The sequence below is a fragment of the Peromyscus eremicus genome, chromosome 19, assembly GCF_949786415.1.
Source record: "Peromyscus eremicus chromosome 19, PerEre_H2_v1, whole genome shotgun sequence".
Taxonomy (NCBI): Eukaryota; Metazoa; Chordata; class Mammalia; order Rodentia; family Cricetidae; genus Peromyscus; species Peromyscus eremicus.
The window spans coordinates 49,258,361-49,279,032 of NC_081435.1; the positions used below are offsets into that span (position 1 = coordinate 49,258,361).

General features: G+C 44.9%; 1 protein-coding gene across 1 annotated transcript in view; it reads right to left on the reverse strand.

Annotated features, from left to right (window-relative positions):
* The window catches only part of Arhgef37 (Rho guanine nucleotide exchange factor 37), a 31,148-nt gene extending 22,517 nt beyond the window's left edge, over positions 1-8,631 (reverse strand). The window contains exons 1-3 of the mRNA XM_059246505.1: positions 8,444-8,631; positions 5,807-5,930; positions 2,802-2,949 (exon numbers count right to left, since the gene is read on the reverse strand). Coding sequence (XP_059102488.1) covers positions 2,802-2,949; positions 5,807-5,930; positions 8,444-8,629 — 458 coding nt within the window. The 5' untranslated portion in view covers positions 8,630-8,631. The remainder of the gene's footprint in view (positions 1-2,801; positions 2,950-5,806; positions 5,931-8,443) is intronic.
* Positions 8,632-20,672: the final 12,041 nt, after the last annotated feature.

Genomic DNA, 20,672 nt, shown 5'->3' on the forward strand with positions numbered 1-20,672 from the left:
CAAAGCCTGCCTGTACAGTGACACACTTCCTACAGTAAGACCACACCCACTCCAACAAAGCCACGCCTCCTAATAGGGGCCATTTTTCTTTCAAACCACCACATGCCTTTACCCATTGAGCCACCCTACTAGCCCAGTACATGTTGTTTTAAGATAGTGTTTGGGGTGGTTATCTGACAGCTACTGACAGCAACAATCTCCTAAGGCCATGCCATGCTCTACACAGAGTCTGTTGTCTCTCTTTTCCCAGTCTCCACTACCCTTACGCTGGGCTGTAGCTTCCCGGCTTCTGTAATCTGCCTCACTCCTATAACGGCCCTGCAAAAGCCGACATATTTCGAGACCTATGAGAAAAAAATGTCTTTTTTTTTCTTCTTTTTTTTGGATGTGGGTTCTTGAAAAAGAGACTCTGGTAGCAGGACAGGGGTTGAAAAGTGGAAGATAAGGAATGAGAAAGGCTGGCGGGGCTTCACAGGAAATGACGTCACCTGCACACACCTGCTTCAACCCTCTTTCTCTCGGGCATAAAGGAACACCTGGGGAAGGTACCGATGACCCCTCTGTCCTCCCTCCACCAGCCTGGTTTCTAAAAACTGACCGTCAATTACCACTTGGCAAGCTTTTTAAATGTTGTTTGGAGGTTTGTGGTTGTTTCTGGGGTTTCATTGTTGTTGGCTTTGGAGTATTTTGTTTTGTTTATAAAAAGGGTCTTGCTACATAACCCTGGCTGGCCTGGAACTCTCTATGGAGTCCAAGGTGCCTCAAACCGAACTCACAGAGATCCTCTTGCCTCTGCATCCCGAGTACTGGGATTAAAAGTGTGTGCCAATCAGCCGGGCGGTGGTGGCGCACGCCTTTAATCCCAGCACTCGGGAGGCAGAGCCAGGCGGATCTCTGTGAGTTCGAGGCCAGCCTGGACTACCAAGTGAGTTCCAGGAAAGGCACAAAGCTACACAGAGAAACCCTGTCTCGAAAAACCAAAAAAAAAAAAAAAAAAAAAAAAAAAAAAAAAAAAAAAAAAAAAAAGTGTGTGCCAACATACCCAGCCAAGTTTGGGTTTTATGAGATATGGTCTTGCTATGTAGCCCAGGTGGGCCTTGAACTCACAGCAATCCTCCTGCTTTGGCTTCTTACAAAACAAAAAACAAAAAACAAAAAAAAAAAAAAAAAAAAAACCCACCAACCCTCTAGATGAGGTGCTAGAGGCAACCAATGGCTGCTAAGAGAGGAAGAATCAGACCTCTCCAGGTGTGAGCCCCTGATGGGTTGTCCAGCTCCAAGAGGTTAACCCTCATTTATACACATGATCTCAGCTCATATCCATATGAGCAACACTAAATACATCCAGCAGGATATATATATATATATATTGTATACATATATTATTGTTATCTAAAAATATATTAGCTGGGCAGTGGTGGCGCACATCTTTCATCCCAGCACTCGGGAGGTAGAGGCAGGCGGATCTCTGAGTTCGAGGCCAGCCTGGGCTACAGAATGAGTTCCAGGACAGGCTCCAAAGCTACACAGAGAAACTCTGTCTCGAAAAAACCAAACCAAACCAAACCAAACATATATTACTGTTACATGTATGTAACATATATATGTAACATATGTATATATATATATATATATATGTAACAATAATAATTAAAGAAGAAGAGGTCATGAGTTTGAAAGGGAGTTAAATGGAACCCGGAAGGAGCTGAAGGCAGGGGAAGGTGGGGTGAAATGATGCAAATACAACACTCATGTATGAAATTGTCAAAAAAATGTAAAATTTTTTTAAAGGACTACTAAATTTGTGATAGAAGGGAAAAAGGTCAGATGAGAACCAACAATAAATAAATCAAATAAACAATGAGAAATCTGATTTGCTTTGTTTGGGTTTTAGTTTTTTGTCTTTTTTTCAAGACAGAGTTGCTCTGTATATTCCTAACTGTCTTGGAACTCACTCTGTAGACCAGGCTGTCCTCGAACTCATAGAGATCCACCTGGCTCTGCCTCCTGAGTGCTGGGATTAAAGGCGTGCGCCACCACTGCCCAGCTGAGAAACCTGTTTTTCACACACACAAATTTTTAATATAGAAAAGGAAACAGAAAGATTCATAAGAAAATACCCATAAAGGACCCTTAAATGTCCAAAGAAATGTCTACCCACAGACATGGGTTAAACAAATTGGCATGACCACCTGGAGGAAGAGGATGCTGAGGGTCAAATGATGATGAATGACAGGTGTTTAAATGGAAGGACCTCCAAGAAAGAGAGAGAAGTAACCAACCGGCTTCCGTTTAGACGTTTAGCCAGGTGTTGTGGCACACGCCTTTAATCCCAGCAATCAGGAGGCAGAGGCAGGCGAATCTCTGAGTTTGAGGCCAGCCTGGTATACAGAGCAAGTTCCAGGACAGCCAGGGCTACACAAGGAAACCCTGTCTCGAAGAGAAAGAAAGAGAGAGAGAGACAGAGACAGAGACAGAGAGAGACAGAGAGAGAGACAGAGAGAGAGAGACAGAGAGAGAGACAGAGAGAGAGAGAGAGAGAGAGAGAGAGAGAGAGAGAGAGAGAGAGAGAGAGAGAGAGAGAGAGAAATAAGATTATATATATATTTGTAACTACTTGTAATGCACAGGAGCATTAGAAAGATGTGGAGTCTTGTTTGAGACCATGTGAGCATGTGAGCACTGCTTGGCACTAAAGCCTTCCTGACTGCTAGAGGCCTGGCTGCTGACACAGCCCCGAAGCAGCCTGAGCAGACCTGAGCAGGATCCAGACTTGAACTGTCTCCGGACATGTTACTCACACTGCTGCTTCAATGATGCTCTGGATCATCTTCTGCAATTCCGGCTCCTCCCGGTACGCCTTGACCAGCAGCAGGGCCTGGTCGTAGTTGGCACAGTAGACTTTGTAGACTTGTTCAAACTCCTCTTGGAATGCCAGGAACAAGTTACCTGATGGCGAACAAGCAGCAAGGGTTACCAAGGGCACCTGTGCAAGTCTCCTGCTTGGAATGGGGAGGCTGCCAGCATGCCGCTGTGTACAAGCTACGTAGTCTTCCTGTTTCTATTTTTCATCTGTTTCATAAAGTTGCTGAGTGGGTGAGTAACAGTCCAGATTCTTTGTTTGTTTGTTTTTGTTTTTCAAAACAGGGTTTCTCCATTTAACAGCCTTGGCTGTCCTGGATCTCACTCTGTACCAGGCTGGCCTTAAACTCACAGAGATCCACCTACCTCTGCCTCCCAAGTGCTGGGATTAAAGGCGTGCGCCATCACCGCCACCAGGCAGAGCCTAGGTTCTTAAACTGTAGGTCATGACCCCAGATGGGGCTGGCTGCAGACCTAAAAGTGGGGTCTAGATGAGTTTGGGGAGAGTGAAAGGTTTCCAAACACAGGACAAGCCGAGACTAATTCTGAAGCCAACCCCTAATGAATCTGGGGTGTTTCTGGACACACCCACCTGTGTGGCATCATGAAACGTCACTGCAGCCTTGGCTTTGAACACACAACATTCCACTTTGCCATACAACTCCAGTGAACACTGCCTGCCACACCTTGGCGCGGATTAGAGACCACCGCATGATAGACACTGTGGTGTCCTCACTGGGTGTACTAAACTTTCTGCTCTGAACGAAACAGAAGGGCTGAGTTCTGAGAAACAAAGACTTCTGATATTTTCCTGCTATCACTCCGTATGTATCACATTAGTGTGTCTTTGCATTACATTGTGCTAGAATACCTGATTTTGGTGTTTTCTGCTTGACAGGGCTAGAGAAATGGTTTAGTAATTTATAGCACTTGCTATTCATTTAGAGGACCTGAGCTTAGTTCCCAGCACCCACACTGGGTGGCTCACAACCACCTGTAACTCCAGCTCCAAGGAATCTAATGCCCTCTTCTGGCCTCTGGGGGTTCCTGAACACATGTGGCATAGACACACACAGACACATATACACACATAAATAAAAGAGCATTTGTATTAAACATGTGAGGACCTTTTTTGTGATCATTATTCCCTGAACAATACAGTATAACAGCCTTCTGTATGTCACTTACATAGTGCTAAATGTCATAAGTGGTCTAGAGATGATTTCAAGTATACAGGAGAACTTCAGGAGGTATGTTAATACTATGCCATTTTATACAAGGGACTTACTTGAGCACCTGGGATGTGTGTGTGTGTGTGTGTGTGTGTGTGTGTGTGTGTGTGTGTGTCGTGGAATACCATCCCTTACAGACACCAAAGGATGATTTGTATTACAGGAGTCAAAGTAAAGGCAAATAAACACCAAAGACTGGGTGGCGTTGGCAGAGGAGGGTGTCTATCCCAGGAAGGCTTCCACAGATGATGTGACCATCTGCCCCAGGAAGCTCAGAGGAGGGGCAACTCCCAAGCTTGTGGATGGCAATGAATGGCAAGGCCCAGAGTCAGGTAACCCTGGCCCAAGGACAGCCACAGACCCTGGTGTGTCTGGAACAGAGTGGGCCAGGCACAAAGGGGAGGGAAACAAATGGGACACTAAGGCCAAGTCGCATGGGGCATCAGAGTAAGTGGGGTGCAGCCAGGCACTCAGCTGGTACACCAATGGTGGCAGGAAGCCAAGGGAGTGGTTTGAGTTGGGTTCTCACATCAGCTTAATTTCAAGAGTGAGTACAGTAAAGGTGGAACCTTGGGGATGAAGCAGACCCAGAGCAATATCCTAAAGTGTTCTGTGTCTTTAAATACGAAACCAGTTACTTACAGGGAACAGCAGGAACAGGAAGGGAAAAATAAAGGAATAGGGGTGGTACTATAGAGACAGAGAAGATGGCTTTGTTAAAAATAAGGTTCAGGGTGGGGGGGGCGCTAGAGAGTTGGCTCTGTGGTTAAGAGCAATGGCTGCTCTTCCAAGGACCCAGGTTCAACTCCCAGCAACCACAAGGCAGCTCACACCTGTCTGTAATTCCAGTTTCAGGGGATCCAACACCTCCACACAGACATACATGTAGGCAAAATATGAATGTACATAAAATAAAAATAAATAAATTATTAAAAAAATAAGGTTTGGGATAGGATAATTCTGATTCTTGGTCACCGTGGCTGTTTTTTCTATAAGCCTAACAGTGCTCTAAAAAATAAAATCTACTAATTAAGCCGGGTGGTGGTGGTGGCGGCGGCGGCGGCGGCAGCGGCAGCGCACGCCTTTAATCCCAGCATTCGGGAGGCAGAGGCAGGCGGATCTCTGTGAGTTTGAGGCTAGCCTGGTCTACAAAGCGAGTTCCAGGAAAGGCACAAAGCTACACAGAGAAACCCTGTCTCGAAAAACCAAAAAAAAAAAAAAAAAAAAAATCTACTAATTAAGAAAAATTAGGGGCTAGAGAGATGGCTCAGGAGTCAAGAGTACTTACTACTCTTCTAGAGACCTGGGTTCAATTCTCAGCACCCACATGAGGGCTCACAACCATCTGTAGCTCCAGTTCCAGGAGATTCTCAACGCCTTCCTCTGGCCCCCGCAGGCCCCAGGTACCATGCATGCAGGCAAAATATTCACACATACAAAGAAATAAATCAGTACCATACTGAGACTAAACTAGGAGGCACTGTGGTTTCAATGCATCCTCCCAAGTTCATGTGTTAAAAGCGTCATCTTGAGGGAGAGCTGAGTAGGCGGAGAGGATCACACACCCTACGAGGGCCCTCCCTGCTGCCTCTGGCATGCCCCAATCCCCCTTTGCTGCTTTTCCCTAGAGCTCCAGTCAGCTCTGCAGTAAGCTCAAGCTAAGATCAAAGCTGAGGGAAAGCAAGGCAGGGGTCGCCGGGCCTTTTGCTTACCAATCAGGTACGCCTGGTCCTCTTCCTTGCAGGCTGTCTCCTGCAGCCCCTGAAGGAATCTGCTGCTCACTTGGATGATGTCATCAATGTTTGAGAACAGGACATCCAGATCTCCTGGTGGCAGCTGGAAGCAACAAAAATGCTATGGGCAGAGACTGGGGGTGCTTTAGGGAACAGTCCTGAGCACGCGCGCTATCTGGGGTCCTACTGCTCTTGGGAAGACTGACTGACTGCCCAATGCAATGTTTGGAAAGATCTGGGAATCTTGTAAGTCAGTTCTCCTCATTAGTCTACAATAAAAGGAGAGACATCAAGTCCAGTATGGAAGGAAAGCTGATGGTGACTGGGGGGGGGGGGGGGGTCGTGATTTGAATGTGAAATGTTCCCAAGGCTCATGTGTTTAAACACTTCTTCCCCAGCTGGGGGCATTATTCGGAAAGGCTATGGAACCTTTAGGAGGTAAGCCTTGCTGGAGCAAGTAGGTTATTGGAGGTGGACTTGAAGGTTTTACAGCCTGCTTCCTACTCTTTTTTGCCTATCCAATAGCTCATTTAAACCAGCACTTTCTGCTCTTGCAGAGGACCCAGGTTCCCAGCACCAACATGGCGGCTCATGGCCATCTGTAACTCTGGCTCCTGGGGATCCCACGTCTTCTCTGGCCTCCTCAGGCACCAGGCACACACAGGGAATAATACACATAGTAAACACACATACATCTTGTATAATAATAGAGGGACCAGCCTTAATATCATACATCCCAGGGGCTCAGGAGAGAGAAATACTAACGGCGAGGACTATTTTTGGGAAATAGAATCTCAGCACACCGAGCTCTATAGTCCACTTGCTTTAATTCCTCTGGCATAACATCCTATACACACAGCTTCAGTTCTGTTCTGGTGCCTAGCTCCTTTCTTGCCTGATTTCTCTCTATATTTATCTATTGCTCCCTCTAAGTTCTATCTTAATTCTCTCGTCTTAATTCTGCCTCATCTAGGTCCTTTTTACCTTGTTCTTACTCAGCTAGTACTTTCCCATCTGACTCTTCCTCATCTTCCATCTCATCCACATGTACTCTCTGGTCAAAATCCTTCTTATTCCTCCCCATTCTCCGTCTTTCTGTTCTTCACATGCCCTGAGAGTCCCAGTATATATACACTCACAAGCAGTAATCCCTTGGTAGTGCAAAGCCAGGCCTCCAGGGTCAAACGGAGGGGTGATAAGAATCACATAGAGGAGCAATAATCATTAATTATCATTTGCAACCCCAAAGGGAAGTGACCAATGGGGAAATGAATTAACTAAAGGCTAAATTCGGGTAATATCTAAGAAGAGGGATCTTATGTGCTCAACTATAACCTTAAACATGATTGATAGAAAATGTTAAGAATCTATAAGTTGCTAGGTCAATGGGAGAAAATAAAACTGCCCTTTTTTCCTGTGGCTCATATCTGTCCAAGCTATCTGCCGTTTTTCTGCAGGGTGGGAGAAAGTATGCTTGGTTGCTGGGAAACCTGTGTACAGCTAGATGCCTCTGGTGATAGTTAAAGGGAGATCTGGAACTAGAGGTAAAATTTGAGAACGGAGGAAGTTAAGCTCAATTGGACATCCACCAGGCCTTCTCAAACAGGTAGCCCGGATGCTTAAGTCTATTCTTAGAGAGTACAGAAGTATCTCTGATAAGGTACTTTCCTTCAACTGGGGATGGACCTGGCTGGCTGGATGCTGCCAATGATGATAATTACAGGGAGGCTTGAACTGGGGTTCTGGCTGAGCATAGCTGTTAGCGCACAGGTTATCTAAATATTCCTAGAAGTGGTTAGGTAAGGAGTTAGAGGTCTATAAGAAGGGAGGGTATGAGCTAAATTGTGTAAAGCTATTACCTAACATCCACCTGACCTACGTGGTGTCTCCTTGTGGGATTTACCTTAAATCAGGAGACTTGCATGTGGGCTGCTATTACTGAAAGTGGCCAAGGGAGATATCTGATTCCAGAGAAAGCCTTTCCTGAGGCTGTTCTCCAAATACCTGGAATGTGTATGTCCAGAGAGTGATCAGTCTACACTGTTAGCTCTTCTTAGGGAAAAATCAACTGGGAAAACTATGAAGGCACACATGATTTTCGTAACAGAAGATAGCTGATATATAACAAGCCAAATAACACCAAAAGCTCCTTGGAATTTGGCTTCCTCTGAAGGAATTCCTTGATCCCTTCAGGTAGTGACTTTGCCATAACCAGCTGAGTTCTTATGATATATTCCTGTGGCCTGCAGCACATACATATAAAAATAAATCTTAAAAAAAAACCCTATAAAATCGAGTTACAAAGCATACAACAATGATATTTTCATAATGTTTTAAGTAAGTTTACCATTTTATGTTGGGCTGTGTTCACAGCTATCCTTGGCCTCAAATGGCCAATAGGCTATAAGTTGGACATATATAAGTCATTCAAGGGCTTGCTGAAGGTTGCATGGGCAATAAAGTCCTTATATTATATATAAAGGGCTTATATCCAGGCTTGTCAGGCTCCTGCCCACCAAAGGTCCTTTCCAACAATCCCACCCAGGAATAATGAGAGATCTTAGAGGCAGCCACACCTGCTCCTTTAAAGACAGGTGGTAGGGTCTGCATCAGTACCTGCTGTAGGTGGTTCCTGATGTCAGAGGCGCAGAGTCGGAGCATGTGCAAGTAGGACAACTCTGTGTCAATGAGCTCTCTGATGGCCAGCCTCTGATGGAGCAGAGTTCTGTCCTCAGAGCCCCTGCCCTCCGGCTCAGGACTCTCTGACCTGGAGGAGGGCTCATCTGCTTCGGAGTCAGCCATGATCACAGGTTCTAGGGAAAACCAACCAAACCATTCACTTGTAAGGTAGGTCTCCTCATTACCTCTCCTGGGAAATGCTGCCCCTAACTTGAAGACTACTCATCATGTGGGCTGAAACATTATTAATTGCAAACAGAGTCAATGAACTGTTGGCATTTGTGGGCAGTGTCTCGACAATACGAGAGGATAAACAAACAGCTCGGGTTGTTGCTGACATTTGAAATTAATTTCCCAGGACTCAGGCAGCGTGCTTTCCTAAAATTTCTTTTATTTTTCCCCCCAGTTTGACCCAGAATCATTTATTCATCATTTATTCACTTTAAAAATATATTATGCTGGGTTCGTAAGGCCATGCCCATGCAGATATATACATGTATTCTGATCACATTTCCTCCTCGTAACTGTTAGGATTCTGCCCCCACTCCAGCTGCATGACTGCACATGCCAGTTCAGGAACTAAGCAAAGGATTTTGTGTCTTACATCATCAGTGTACACTGGTGATTACGTACGTACGGCATGGTTATGCAATCAGTAATCAGCAATCAGCGCATGCATGGCGTAGCTCCGTAAGCCTACCTGAGCATGTGCACGGGAATCCTTAAAGAGCCAGACACAGACTCCTCCTCCTCTCTCCCTGTTCCCTCCTGCCCCCACTATCTCTCTCTCTCTTTCCCTCTCTCCCCTCTCTACATGTGCTTCTTCCTCAGGCCTGGTTCTCCCCCCCCCTCCCTCCTCCTAATAAAGCTCTGATACTGGGTTTTGTCGTGGCTCATGACCTTTCCGCACGGTAACCAGTGCCGCTTATCATTTTAGACAGTAACAAGCAACCCTTCCCTATGGTGTCTTTCCCTTTGTACCTATATGGAACCTCAGACCCATGAGTGAGCAAATGCCCGTGATACCTTTCTTTCTGAGACCCACTTAACGTGACAGCCCCAGGTGCATTCATTCTCCTACGGATGTCACAACTCCATTCTTCCTTAGGGCTAAGAAGAAACCCTACCGTATCTAAGCCATGCCAGTCCTCAGTTGGTGGACATGTAGCTTGTTTCCATAACTTAGCTACCACGAAAAGTGCTGCAGTCAACACTGGTGCGCACGGATCTCTGGGAGGTGCTGACTCGGAGTATTGTTGGTGAATGCCCAGGAGTGGCGTAGCTGTTGACCTAGATTTCTTTTGGATCAGCTAAGTCCTCTTCCCTTTGTTCTCCATGGTTCCTGGCTCCCATTCTCAGTCACAACATAGAGCCCATGGCTGGGTGATTTTCTTTCTTTTTCTTTTTTTGGTTTTTCAAGACAGGGTCTCTCTACGTTGTTCTGACTGTCCTAGAACACATTATGAAGACTGGGCTGACCTCGAACTCAGAGATCCACTTCCCTCTGCCTCCTGAGTGCTGGGATTAAAGGTGTAAGACGCCATGCCCAGCTTTGCCAGGTGGTTTTCAAAGGTTCCAGGACTATTTTCTGAACGGAGACCTCTCTTCACTGTCCAGGATGTGATTCCGGGTTAAAGTCCCCGCAGCAAGCTGTGTTCGTGGCATTCATTCCCTGATGCCCACAGCATTCATGGCTCCCTCCTGCTCAGCCTCACTCTCTCCTCCAGCCAGAAAGAAGGCAACGATTGTCTCTACACCCCTGTGCTTCTACACCTGCCCCAAGCCACCGACCTTCAGCATGCCTCCTTTCTAAGCACATTCCTGATCCTCACCCTTTGAGTCTCTGAAATTCCTCCCTATTCATTGCCTCTAGATTTTAAAACTATATAAATGGGGCAATCATATGAACAAGATGACCTGAAAAACCTTTCTACTACCAAACACTTAGGAGATGCCAAAAACAGATGTAGCTTTAACTGCAGGGCAGGGCTTACAAAAGCATGGGAGAAATCCCCAGGGAGCGAAATCAGAGCAGGGGTGAGTGAGCTGGTGCCATTGTGGCCCACAGTGGAGGGGGACAAGGAAATGATGGAGGCCCATCTCAGCCAACCGGGAACTTAGCAGGAAACAAGTTCCTTCCGTGAAATGATGAGGAGTCTAGGGGGAGAATTCACCCACCAAAGAAAGAAATCAAGAAAGAGAAAGCTGGAGAATATTGATTGACACACTGGAGAGGAGCCAAAGGAATCCTCAGGGAGGCGGGGCTACTAGAGTTGACAGCTGGATCCATCCAGTCAGGGCTAGAGAAGTTCAGAAGGTTCGAAAATATCTTGAGAACAGGTTCATTGCATTAGTATTGAATTTGGTATTTAATTGGGGGCATTTACACAGACAAGCCATAAAAAACTAAGAAACCACTAAAATCAAAAAATGTTTTAGCAATTTTTGTGCAGAAAAGACAAAAGAATCTTGTCCCATTTCTGGAGGGAGAAATATTGTGCACATAGAGCTTGTGCCTGAACAGGCTTCCCGGGGTTCCCCTTTGGTGTATTCTCAATGGTTCCTGTCTTGTTCTTTCCAGTCATATCTTGACATGGGTATTAAAGTCAGATAGCTTCCCAGTCTGGGGCCTCCATGTCAGGTTAAAACTGTGACCAAATACACCTGCGGAGATCTCCTCCTGTTGATCCATTGGCAATTTACTTCAGAAGACTCAAATACCAAACCTTCCGAGGGAAATGTGAAATACTTTTTACATTTACACTGAGCCAACTTCTCAGCCCAAGTTACATTTTTTTTTTTTTTTTTTCCCGAGACAGGGTTTCTCTGTGTAGCTTTGCGCCTTTCCTGGATCTCGCTCTGTAGACCAGGCTGGCCTCGAACTCACAGAGATCCGCCTGCCTCTGCCTCCGGAGTGCTGGGATTAAAGGGGTGCGCCACCACCGCCCAGGTCCAAGTTACATTTTTATAACCTTGACGCAAACTGAAAATGAACGGGGAAAAAAATGAAAAAATTCAATTTTTCTGTAAATTAACAATTAAACAAAAAAACTTATGAGCTGGATCTGTAGCTCAAATTCACATGCAGTGACAAGAAACAGAGGACCAGTGAGGTGTCTCAGTGGGTAAAGGCCCTGGTTGCCACGTCTGAAGACTGAAGTTCCATTCCCAGGACACATATCATGAAAGAAGGGAACCGGTTCTTACAAGATGTCCTCTGACTTCCACATGCATGCTATAAATACATGTACTTTTTAAATGATAAAAAGAAACATGGCCGGGCGGTGGTGGTGCACGCCTTTAATCCCAGCACTCGGGAGGCAGAGCCAGGTGGATCTCTGTGAGTTCGAGGCCAGCCTGGGCTACCAAGTGAGTTCCAGGAAAGGCGCAAAGCTACACAGAGAAACCCTGTCTCGAAAACCAAAAAAAAAAAAAAAAAGAAACATGAGGAGAAGTTACATGGGCCCTTTATACCATGTCTCACACGGTCAGTTACAAAACTACACACAGCACAGCTTCTAGTCTAGTCTGCTGACGATGACAGAGCCAAGATCTAGAACATTCCACCACAAGTACCCTTCATCTGCCTTTTCCTCATGGCTCCAACTCCTCCTCTGGAAAATAACTTCTAAGTTTCTTTTAAAATGAGACATCTACTTATCACCTCCCCTCCCCCACCCAGGTACCTAACCCTGAGAAAATAAGTGTAGATCCATACAAAAATCTGCATGTGAATACTCATAGAGCTTTATTTGCAATATCAGTGACTGAAGACAATAAAAATGCCTTATAACAGCTGAATGACTGAGCAAACTGGTACATCAGTACCTCGGAACGACCAGAAATGAACACCAATGAACTACTGAGGCATGGCATTGGCTTGGTCAGCTCTCAAGAAAATGGCACTGTTAAAAAACAACCTAGCCGGGCGGTGGTGGCGCACGCCTTTAATCCCAGCACTCGGGAGGCAGAGCCAGGCGGATCTCCGTGAGTTCGAGGCCAGCCTGGACTACCAAGTGAGTCCCAGGAAAGGCGCAAAGCTACACAGAGAAACCCTGTCTCAAAAAAACCAAAAAAAAAAAAAAAAAAAAAACAACCTAGCAGGCCACTGTACTCGGTAATTCCACCTAATGACACAGGGATTGACAGAGAGAGAGGACAGATTCATGGCTGCCTGGCTAGGGACAGGGCTAGAAGGCAAGTGAATGGGGCTACTACAAACATGAAGGAGTGTTATGCAGTGGGGGAAGAGTCTGTATCCAAGTTGAGGTGGAGGTAATGCAATCCATCGCGCGATAAAACGGTGTGCAGGGGCTGGAGAGATGGCGCAGCGGTTAAGAGCACTGGCCATTCTTACAGAGTACCTGGGTTCAATTCCCAGTACCCACATGGCAGCTCACAATTGTCCGTAACTCCAGTTCCAGGGAATCTGACATCCTCACACAGACATGCATGTAGGCAAAACACCAATGCAAACAAAATAAAAATCAATCGATAAATGGTGTGGAATAATCATACTTTTTTTTTTTTTTTTTTTTTTTGGTTTTTCAAGACAAGGTTTCTCTGTGTGTAGCCCTGGCTAATCTGGAACTAGCTCTGTAGACCAGACTGGCCTCAGACTCATGGACAGCCACCTGCTTCTGCCTCCTGAGTACTGGGATTAAAGGTGTGCGCCACCACCGCCTGGCTTCATATACAGTATTCTACTAATGCTCATTTCCTGACTTGAGTATTTCAGAGCGTTCAAATGAGACATAGCCATTAGATAAGCAGAGGGATGGAGGGCAAGATGGCTCAGTGGGTAAAGGTGCTTGCCACCAAGCCTGATGACCCGAGTTCAGTTTCTGAGAAAAAAAAAAGAAAAAGCGTGAGATCTATAGTCTGAGAGTACGGGATGGTTCACGTGAGGCTGTCCAGGGTGAAGGTTAGGAGCCATGATAGTAAAAGACCCTACTGAGGAATAAAGGGAGTGAACACCTACAGACACAGTCAGTAGTGGCCAGGTGGGGACCCTGGCTAAAGGGCATGGTTGATGAGATCCCTGTAGCTGTCAGAAGTCACATCCTATACTAGAAGCTTCCAGCTCTCAAACTCAGGAGGGTCTGAGACTGAAAAAATTATACAAATTATACGATTACCCCTGTTATGACTACCAAATGTATTCCTGTGTGTGTGTGTGTGTGTGTGTGTGTGTGTGTGTGTGTGTGTGTGTGTCTGCACACAGGCACATGCAGGTAGAGAGGTCAAAGGACAGCCTTGGCTGTCAGTTCTTGCCTTCCACCTCGTTTGAAGCAGGGTCTCTGTTGTTGGATACTAGGCCTTGTCCACCAGGCTACCTGACCCTTGAGTTTCCAAAGAGTCTCCCGTCTCCGCCTGCCACCCACCACAGAAGTGCCGGCATTCCCAGTGAGTGCCGTTCCAACTTCTTGAGAGGGTTCTGGGGGTCAAATTGAGGCCATTGGGCTTGGTAAAGGTGAAGCCAGTGCCCTTACCTGCTGAGCCATCTCTCAAGTCCCACAACTAAAACTGGTCTTAAGATTCATGCTCTGTGCCCGGTAGCAGAGGCCAACAGAAAACAGACGTGAAGGCATCTTTGGATGTTCCTTGTTTCATAATGTCACGTCAGGGCTTCTCCTTTTTCTTTCTTTCTTTTTTTTTTAAAATTTATCTTATTTTTAATTTTAATTTTTATTTATATATTTTTCTCTCTTCTTACTCTACAGGTCCTTTGTGTATACATTATGGCTTGCGGTTTAGTGTTTTTGTGGGATTCCTGAGTGTGTGAATGAGCTCTTTTCCTACTGTTTGCTTGTTTGGACCTATTCCAATGTATTAGTGATTTTTCTTTTTTCTTATTATGTTTTACTTTATTGCAGTATATTTTATTATTATCCCTTAGAAGCTTGTTTGTTTTCTAAAGAGAGACAGGAAGGGGGTAGATCCGGATGGGAGGGGAGGTGGAGAGGAACTGGGAGGAACAGAGGGAGGGGAAATCGTAATCAAGATGCATCATATGAGAGGAAAAAAATCTATTTTCAATAAAAGAGAAAAATATTTATACTCCCAAACAGGCACATGACTTGACAGTTCCTGCTCTGTCTTCTTGGTTCTAAAAATGATTGTGTGAGATGGACCGTGAAGGCTCAGAGCCCAGGCTTGGAGCCAAGAAAACCTAATTTTAAAAAAAAAAAATTTAAGGCTTTTTGAGTCAGGGTCTCATGTAGCCCAGGCTGACTTGAGCTCCCACACAGCCACTCTTGGCCTGGACTTCTTGACCCTTCCTTCCATCTCCCCCTCCCAAGTATCAGGATTACAGGTGCTGCTCCACCACGCCCAGCTGCAGATTTGAAATTTTGATTCTGTGATCAATTTGCTGGCTTTCCCAGCAGGCTTATCTAACCGTCCTTATTGGGTTCTCAGAAGATTTCATCAGAGAATGTCTAGTAGAGTACCTGGAACACAATAAGCTCTTGTCTGTTTTTTGGGGTTTTTGTTTGTTTGTTTGTTTGTTTTTTGCTACTATTTTTGGTTAAACTAGAAAACTAGCTATTACCATTGGCCAGGAAGATGAAAAGTTATATAAGGATATTTGCTGATTGATTTAGTTGTAACCATTTGAATTCAGGTAAATAGAGTCAGAACTGCTACTCATGACTAAAATGATAATCATCATCATCACCATCATCATCACTGGTAATAACTATGAGCTATAACCTGAAATTGCAGCTATTGTCTCAAAAATCGAACTGAGAGATTGAGAGAGACTGAGTGCTGGGGATGTAACTCAATCCAGTCATAATGGAGACTGATTCTTTTTTTGGGTTTTATTGTCACAAGAGCTAATACATTTTTCTTTTCTACTTCCACCTTGGCTTAAGGCACTCTGAATTGGATTTCTGCCACTTGATTAAAACGAATGGTTTTTTAGCCCTTGGAAGGAAGCAGGTCACTGGGAGTCAGCACGGACTAATAAAAGGGTTAAGAAAAAAAAATAATAATAACAGGTCATGCCAGACTATCCTCATTCCCTTCCTGACAGTCAGCCGCATCAGTAGATCAAAGGAATGCTGTAGCCTATGTAGTCCAGCAATCTGGCCCAGCCAGGTCTTGTGATTCTCTCAGGACATCCTTAAAAACAAGAAAGAAAAAAAAAATGTGGTTGTGGAAGCTGGGGAAAAATGCAGTGAAAGGCAGTCATGTGCACTAAAAAAAAAAAAAAAAAAAAAGACAAAACTTGCCAAGCAAGACGTGTCCCCTGGTACAACAGTGGTGTGACAGTTAGTGAGCGACCAATTGATTTCTGATTGCCTGTGAGGGAGGCCCGCCCCGTAGGAACTAAGGCCTGGCACTGTAATCCCGTCAAAAGCCCATGGCTACGAAGGTCATAAGCTCTAGTGGGGAGCCTACTACTTTTGCTTTATTAAATAAACATGTTGTCAAACTGCCTTCTAAATATTTACGTGTATACCCATACATTAGTGCTGTTCTCAACCTCAGCAAGAGAAGCTTCTTTCTACAGTGGGCCCAAGTGAACGCAGAGACTCATCACTGATCGCTGAGGATAAGTGACTGTTGAGTCCTAAATGCGTCATCCATATCACACTCTGCTTTGTCTCCTCTGCAGGAAGGATCAGGGACCACGGCAGAAGAGAGTAAGAGCTGAGGGAGGGGGAGGAGCGCTGTGGAAAGTCTGCTCTGGACAGGACGTGCCTGAATGATAGGCATTCACAAACTCACAGCAGCTGTAGGCCACCCGCACAAGATCAAGACAGTCAACATTCCATCCAGGGTCGGGGAGCGGATCATGAGGCCCCACCCTTAGAAGAATTATTGGCAATTGTTGCCTTTTTTCCCCAGGGGTGTGGCTACTGGCAGGTTGCACATGCTCCAACGGATGGCTCCATACCCATGCACATGCAGGTGCAACTAACTAAACTCCAAGGAGTATTAAAAAACAGGGAGATAGCTGGGCGGCGCACACCTTTAATCCCAGCACTTGGGAGGCAGAGCCAGGCGGATCTCTGTGAGTTCGAGGCCAGCTTGGTCTACAGATTGAGATCCAGGACGGGCATCAAAACAACATGAAGAAACCCTGTCTTGAAAAACCAAAAACAAACAAACCAACCAACCCAGGGAGACATAAGTTCTAGAGAGAGTGGAAGGGAGAGTTAGGTGTATGTATGATCAAGATACATTGTAGCACATATGAAATGGTGAAATAGATTTTTATTTTTTATTTTTTTAGTTCTTAAAGAAAAGAACTGGTAAAAAAACTTCTTAGTTCTGTCCTATTTACCAATATCCACTAATTCCTCCAATGTTTCCTATCTCAGGGACCATCTGAGTTCAAATTCCACCTTCCTCCTGGAGGAGTATGACAGACTCCTGACTGGATTCATGGCAGCTATGGTCTTTAAAACGTGACAGCTAGGACTCATTTTTGAGAAATATCTTTAATAGAGGCTGGAGAGGTGGATGAGCTGTTAAGAGCACTGGCTGTTCTCCCAGAGGACTTGGGTTCAATTCCCGGCACCCACAGGGCAGCTCACAACTGTCTGTAACTCTAATCCCAGGGGATAAATACCCGCTTCTTGCCTTCTCAGGACTAGGCACACACATGGTGTATAGGCATACAAACAGGCAAAACACTCATACATATAAAAGTAAATAAAGTAAAAGTAGATACATCTTCAATAAAATCATAAGGGGAGAATTAGGGTTGGGCTGTATGCTCAAGGGGAAGTTTTGTACCTAGCCTGTGCAGGGCCCTGAGTTTGATGCCCAACACACACACACACACACACACACACACACACACACACACACACACACACACACCCCACAGAACAGAAAACCATGATATTGGTCACCTTATTCCTCTACCTAAAAGACAGATGAGGAGGGATTGGGGACATAGTCCACCTCACAAGCTTGGTGATCTGAGTTCAATCCCCGAAACCCATGTAATCTGTAATCCCAGCACTCCCATGTTGAGATGCAAGGTGGAGCCTGGAGAATCACCTGGAAGCTCCCAGGATAGCCAACATGGAGAAACTGTCCTGGGAGTTTCCAGGCATACGCAGTGCAGAGGCAGAAACAAGAGACTCTGCCTCCCAAAAGTAATAACCTGACCTCCACATACATGCCATGGCATTTTCATGCAAGTGTGTGCACATGCATGCACACACACCTGCACACACACACACACACACACACACACACACACACTAATAAATATTAAAGTCAAAAATCTAGACCAGTTTTCCTTGACTCCAATGCCCTTTCCAAGGAGTCAATCCTGTCCTCAATAACAAATGTATTTATTTGTTTTATTATGCAGTGGTTCATAAAACAAAATATAAACTTCTCCAGGGCAAGGGATCGTGTCTTATTTTTTTCATTAGCATATCACTTATTGTCTGCTCTAGAGTTAGCACAGGATATGTGTGCTGTTAATAAACTGAATAAGTAATATAGATTAACACAAAGAACCATGATGAAGTTGTCAATGACATGCTGCAAGCAGAGTTAGACTAATATGACCTTATACAAGTCTTTGGTTCTTCTTGGAAGACACCAGAAAATTTGAGGTCAGAAAAGGAATAGCAATTCCCCTTGAATTTTATACAAGAGGGAACTAGAGGTTATGTACTCTCTATGGCTGTCTCTTTCTCTCAGAAAAATTACTTTGAGATCTGACCATGCAGGAGCATGTAGTAATACCTCACCACTCTTTACAACTGCATAATATTCTGCTATGGACGTACATATGTTGCTATAGATATACATATGTTATGGGTATGTTTGTACAATATGATTACCAACATACTGGATAAACAACCTGTTGTTCCCTGTTACCTAACTTGTTCCTCTCTTACCACAGAGCTGGACTTAGTAGTGGAATGTTTGGGTCACATGGTAGGGTTCCTTAACTTACACGGAAATGTTAAGCTCTTTGTAAAGTCTTCTGGTTTGACATTCCCGCCAGCAGTGAGTTCCTCCTCTGCTCTGCTTCCTGGTAACCATTGGCACAGTTCATCTTTTTCCTTTCTCTGGGGTTGATAACCGTGAGTACCCTCTCAAGCACTTAACTGCTACTCATCTATTTTCTTGAACAACAGCTTTAAATTTAAATTATATAGTCATTTCATTAATTAAATACATTTATAATAAAATTATAAAATACAGTTGAAAACTTAAATATAATTTCAATGTGTGATATTTAAATTCTTAATATTTAAATTGTGAAAGAGGCGACAGAAGTACACCACACAGAGGAGGGATGTAAAGAAGAGGGCACAGTCCTCCGCACTAACCACCACCCCACAGCACACAGGTAACCACAGGGTATGAGCATCATCAGAAACACATTCATGTTAGGCACAGAACTCCCCCTAGCAGGTTTTGATTCAGTGGGCTAGGCTGAAGCAACTTAGCATTTGTCTAGGAGCTTTTGATGTATGTGTTCTATAAATCATTTCTTGAGAAATTCTGTTCTACTGGGAATGGAGTAAGTGGGTCTTGGGGAGGGATGGTGGGGCACACAGCTGTTATCAAGTAAGGAGGAGACTTTTGCTGAAATGCGAAACATATTTGCTATAGATTGTCCTCTAAAGAAAATTCAAAATGTTAGAAACCACTGTGGGGGTGGGGGGGATAGAGCAACAAATAGCTCAGCTATTAAGAGCACTGGCTGCTCTTCCAGAGGACCTGCATTCAATCTCCAGCACCCATACGACAGTTCAAAACTAGCTTTAAAGCCAGTTCCAGGGGACCTGGTGTCCTCCTCTGGCTTCTGGGGACACTGCATACACGTGGTATACAGACATACAGGCAGGCAAAACATCCATATACACAACATAATAAAATAAAAGGGAAGAAATAACTGTGAAACAAAATCATAGCATAAGTTACCAAAATAACCATGCCAAAGAAAAAGGGACCCCTGTGAGTTAAGGAAACAGTGATACAGAGGTGGGAAAAAGCAAAGACATCACACACACACACACACACACACACACACACACACACACACACTTTCTCCTCTTTGTAAATACAGGGCAGACAGGTGGTATGGGTCTTAACCCAAGTTAAACAACAACAGCTATTTGCCCTTCCCTGGCTCATCCTCGGAAGGCTGAAAGGTAGAGAAAGGAGACCATACAGTATTTTTTTTTTTTTTTAAGAGCAGGTCTTTTTATAGATCCGTGGATCTGACCAGGCGGTGTCTTCATAATTCCAGATCCACAGATTTAAAGTTCTTCAGCCCGTCAATAAACAAGCACGAGGTTGTGGAGTGTCAAGCTTGATAAATGCCATGCTGCTTTGGTGACAGCACTCGGACACACCCCCTCCTCCGTCGTTAAATAAAAAGCCATTGATTTGAGCTGGAGCAGAATCAACCGAGGCACTGTTTACCACGGTAATCCGCTGAGCCAAGGGAGATGCGAGCCAGCTGTTGGTGAATCCTGTGCCCTGGAAGAAATTCAATGAGCCTGTGTGTCTGAACAAGAATGGTGCTGCCAGGTCCCAGTTCATGTCCTCCTTTCCTCATTTAAAAACACGCCATAAGGTTCTGGCTCCATTGGAAAGAGGCAAGGGACGCCTAGGATCCATCCTTGTCAGAATATCTGGTAGTTTCCATTTTCACTTTTGACTTTGGGTCATAGAGTGAACTGAGGGGCTGGAGAGGGGGCTCAGTGGTTAATAATGCTTGCTGCTCTTCCAGAGGACCTGAGTTCAATTGCTCTGGCCAATGGCATACAGCTCACGACCACCTGTAACTCCAGCTCCAAGGGGATAAAAGGTATCTTACCTCAGAGAGTACCTGCACTGACATGCACATACCCGCGCACAGGCACACACATACACATAATTAAAATAAACAGAAGTACTTAAAAATAGTGAATGGAGTTCTTCACTGTACCCTTATTTGATGTACTCTCAGCAGGGCATGAGCTGTGTTTTGCTAGTCACGATATCGTTGATTTTATTATAACTTCCATGGGTACATTTTTGTCTTTGGGGTGGTACATGTGAGTGGGGGCCAGAGGTCCTGGCAGGATGTCTTCCTCCGTCTCTCTCCACCTTATTTTATGGCAATCTCCCACTGAACCTGAAGTTCGCCTATTTGGCTCGGGTGGTTAGCCAGCAAGCCTCAGGGAGC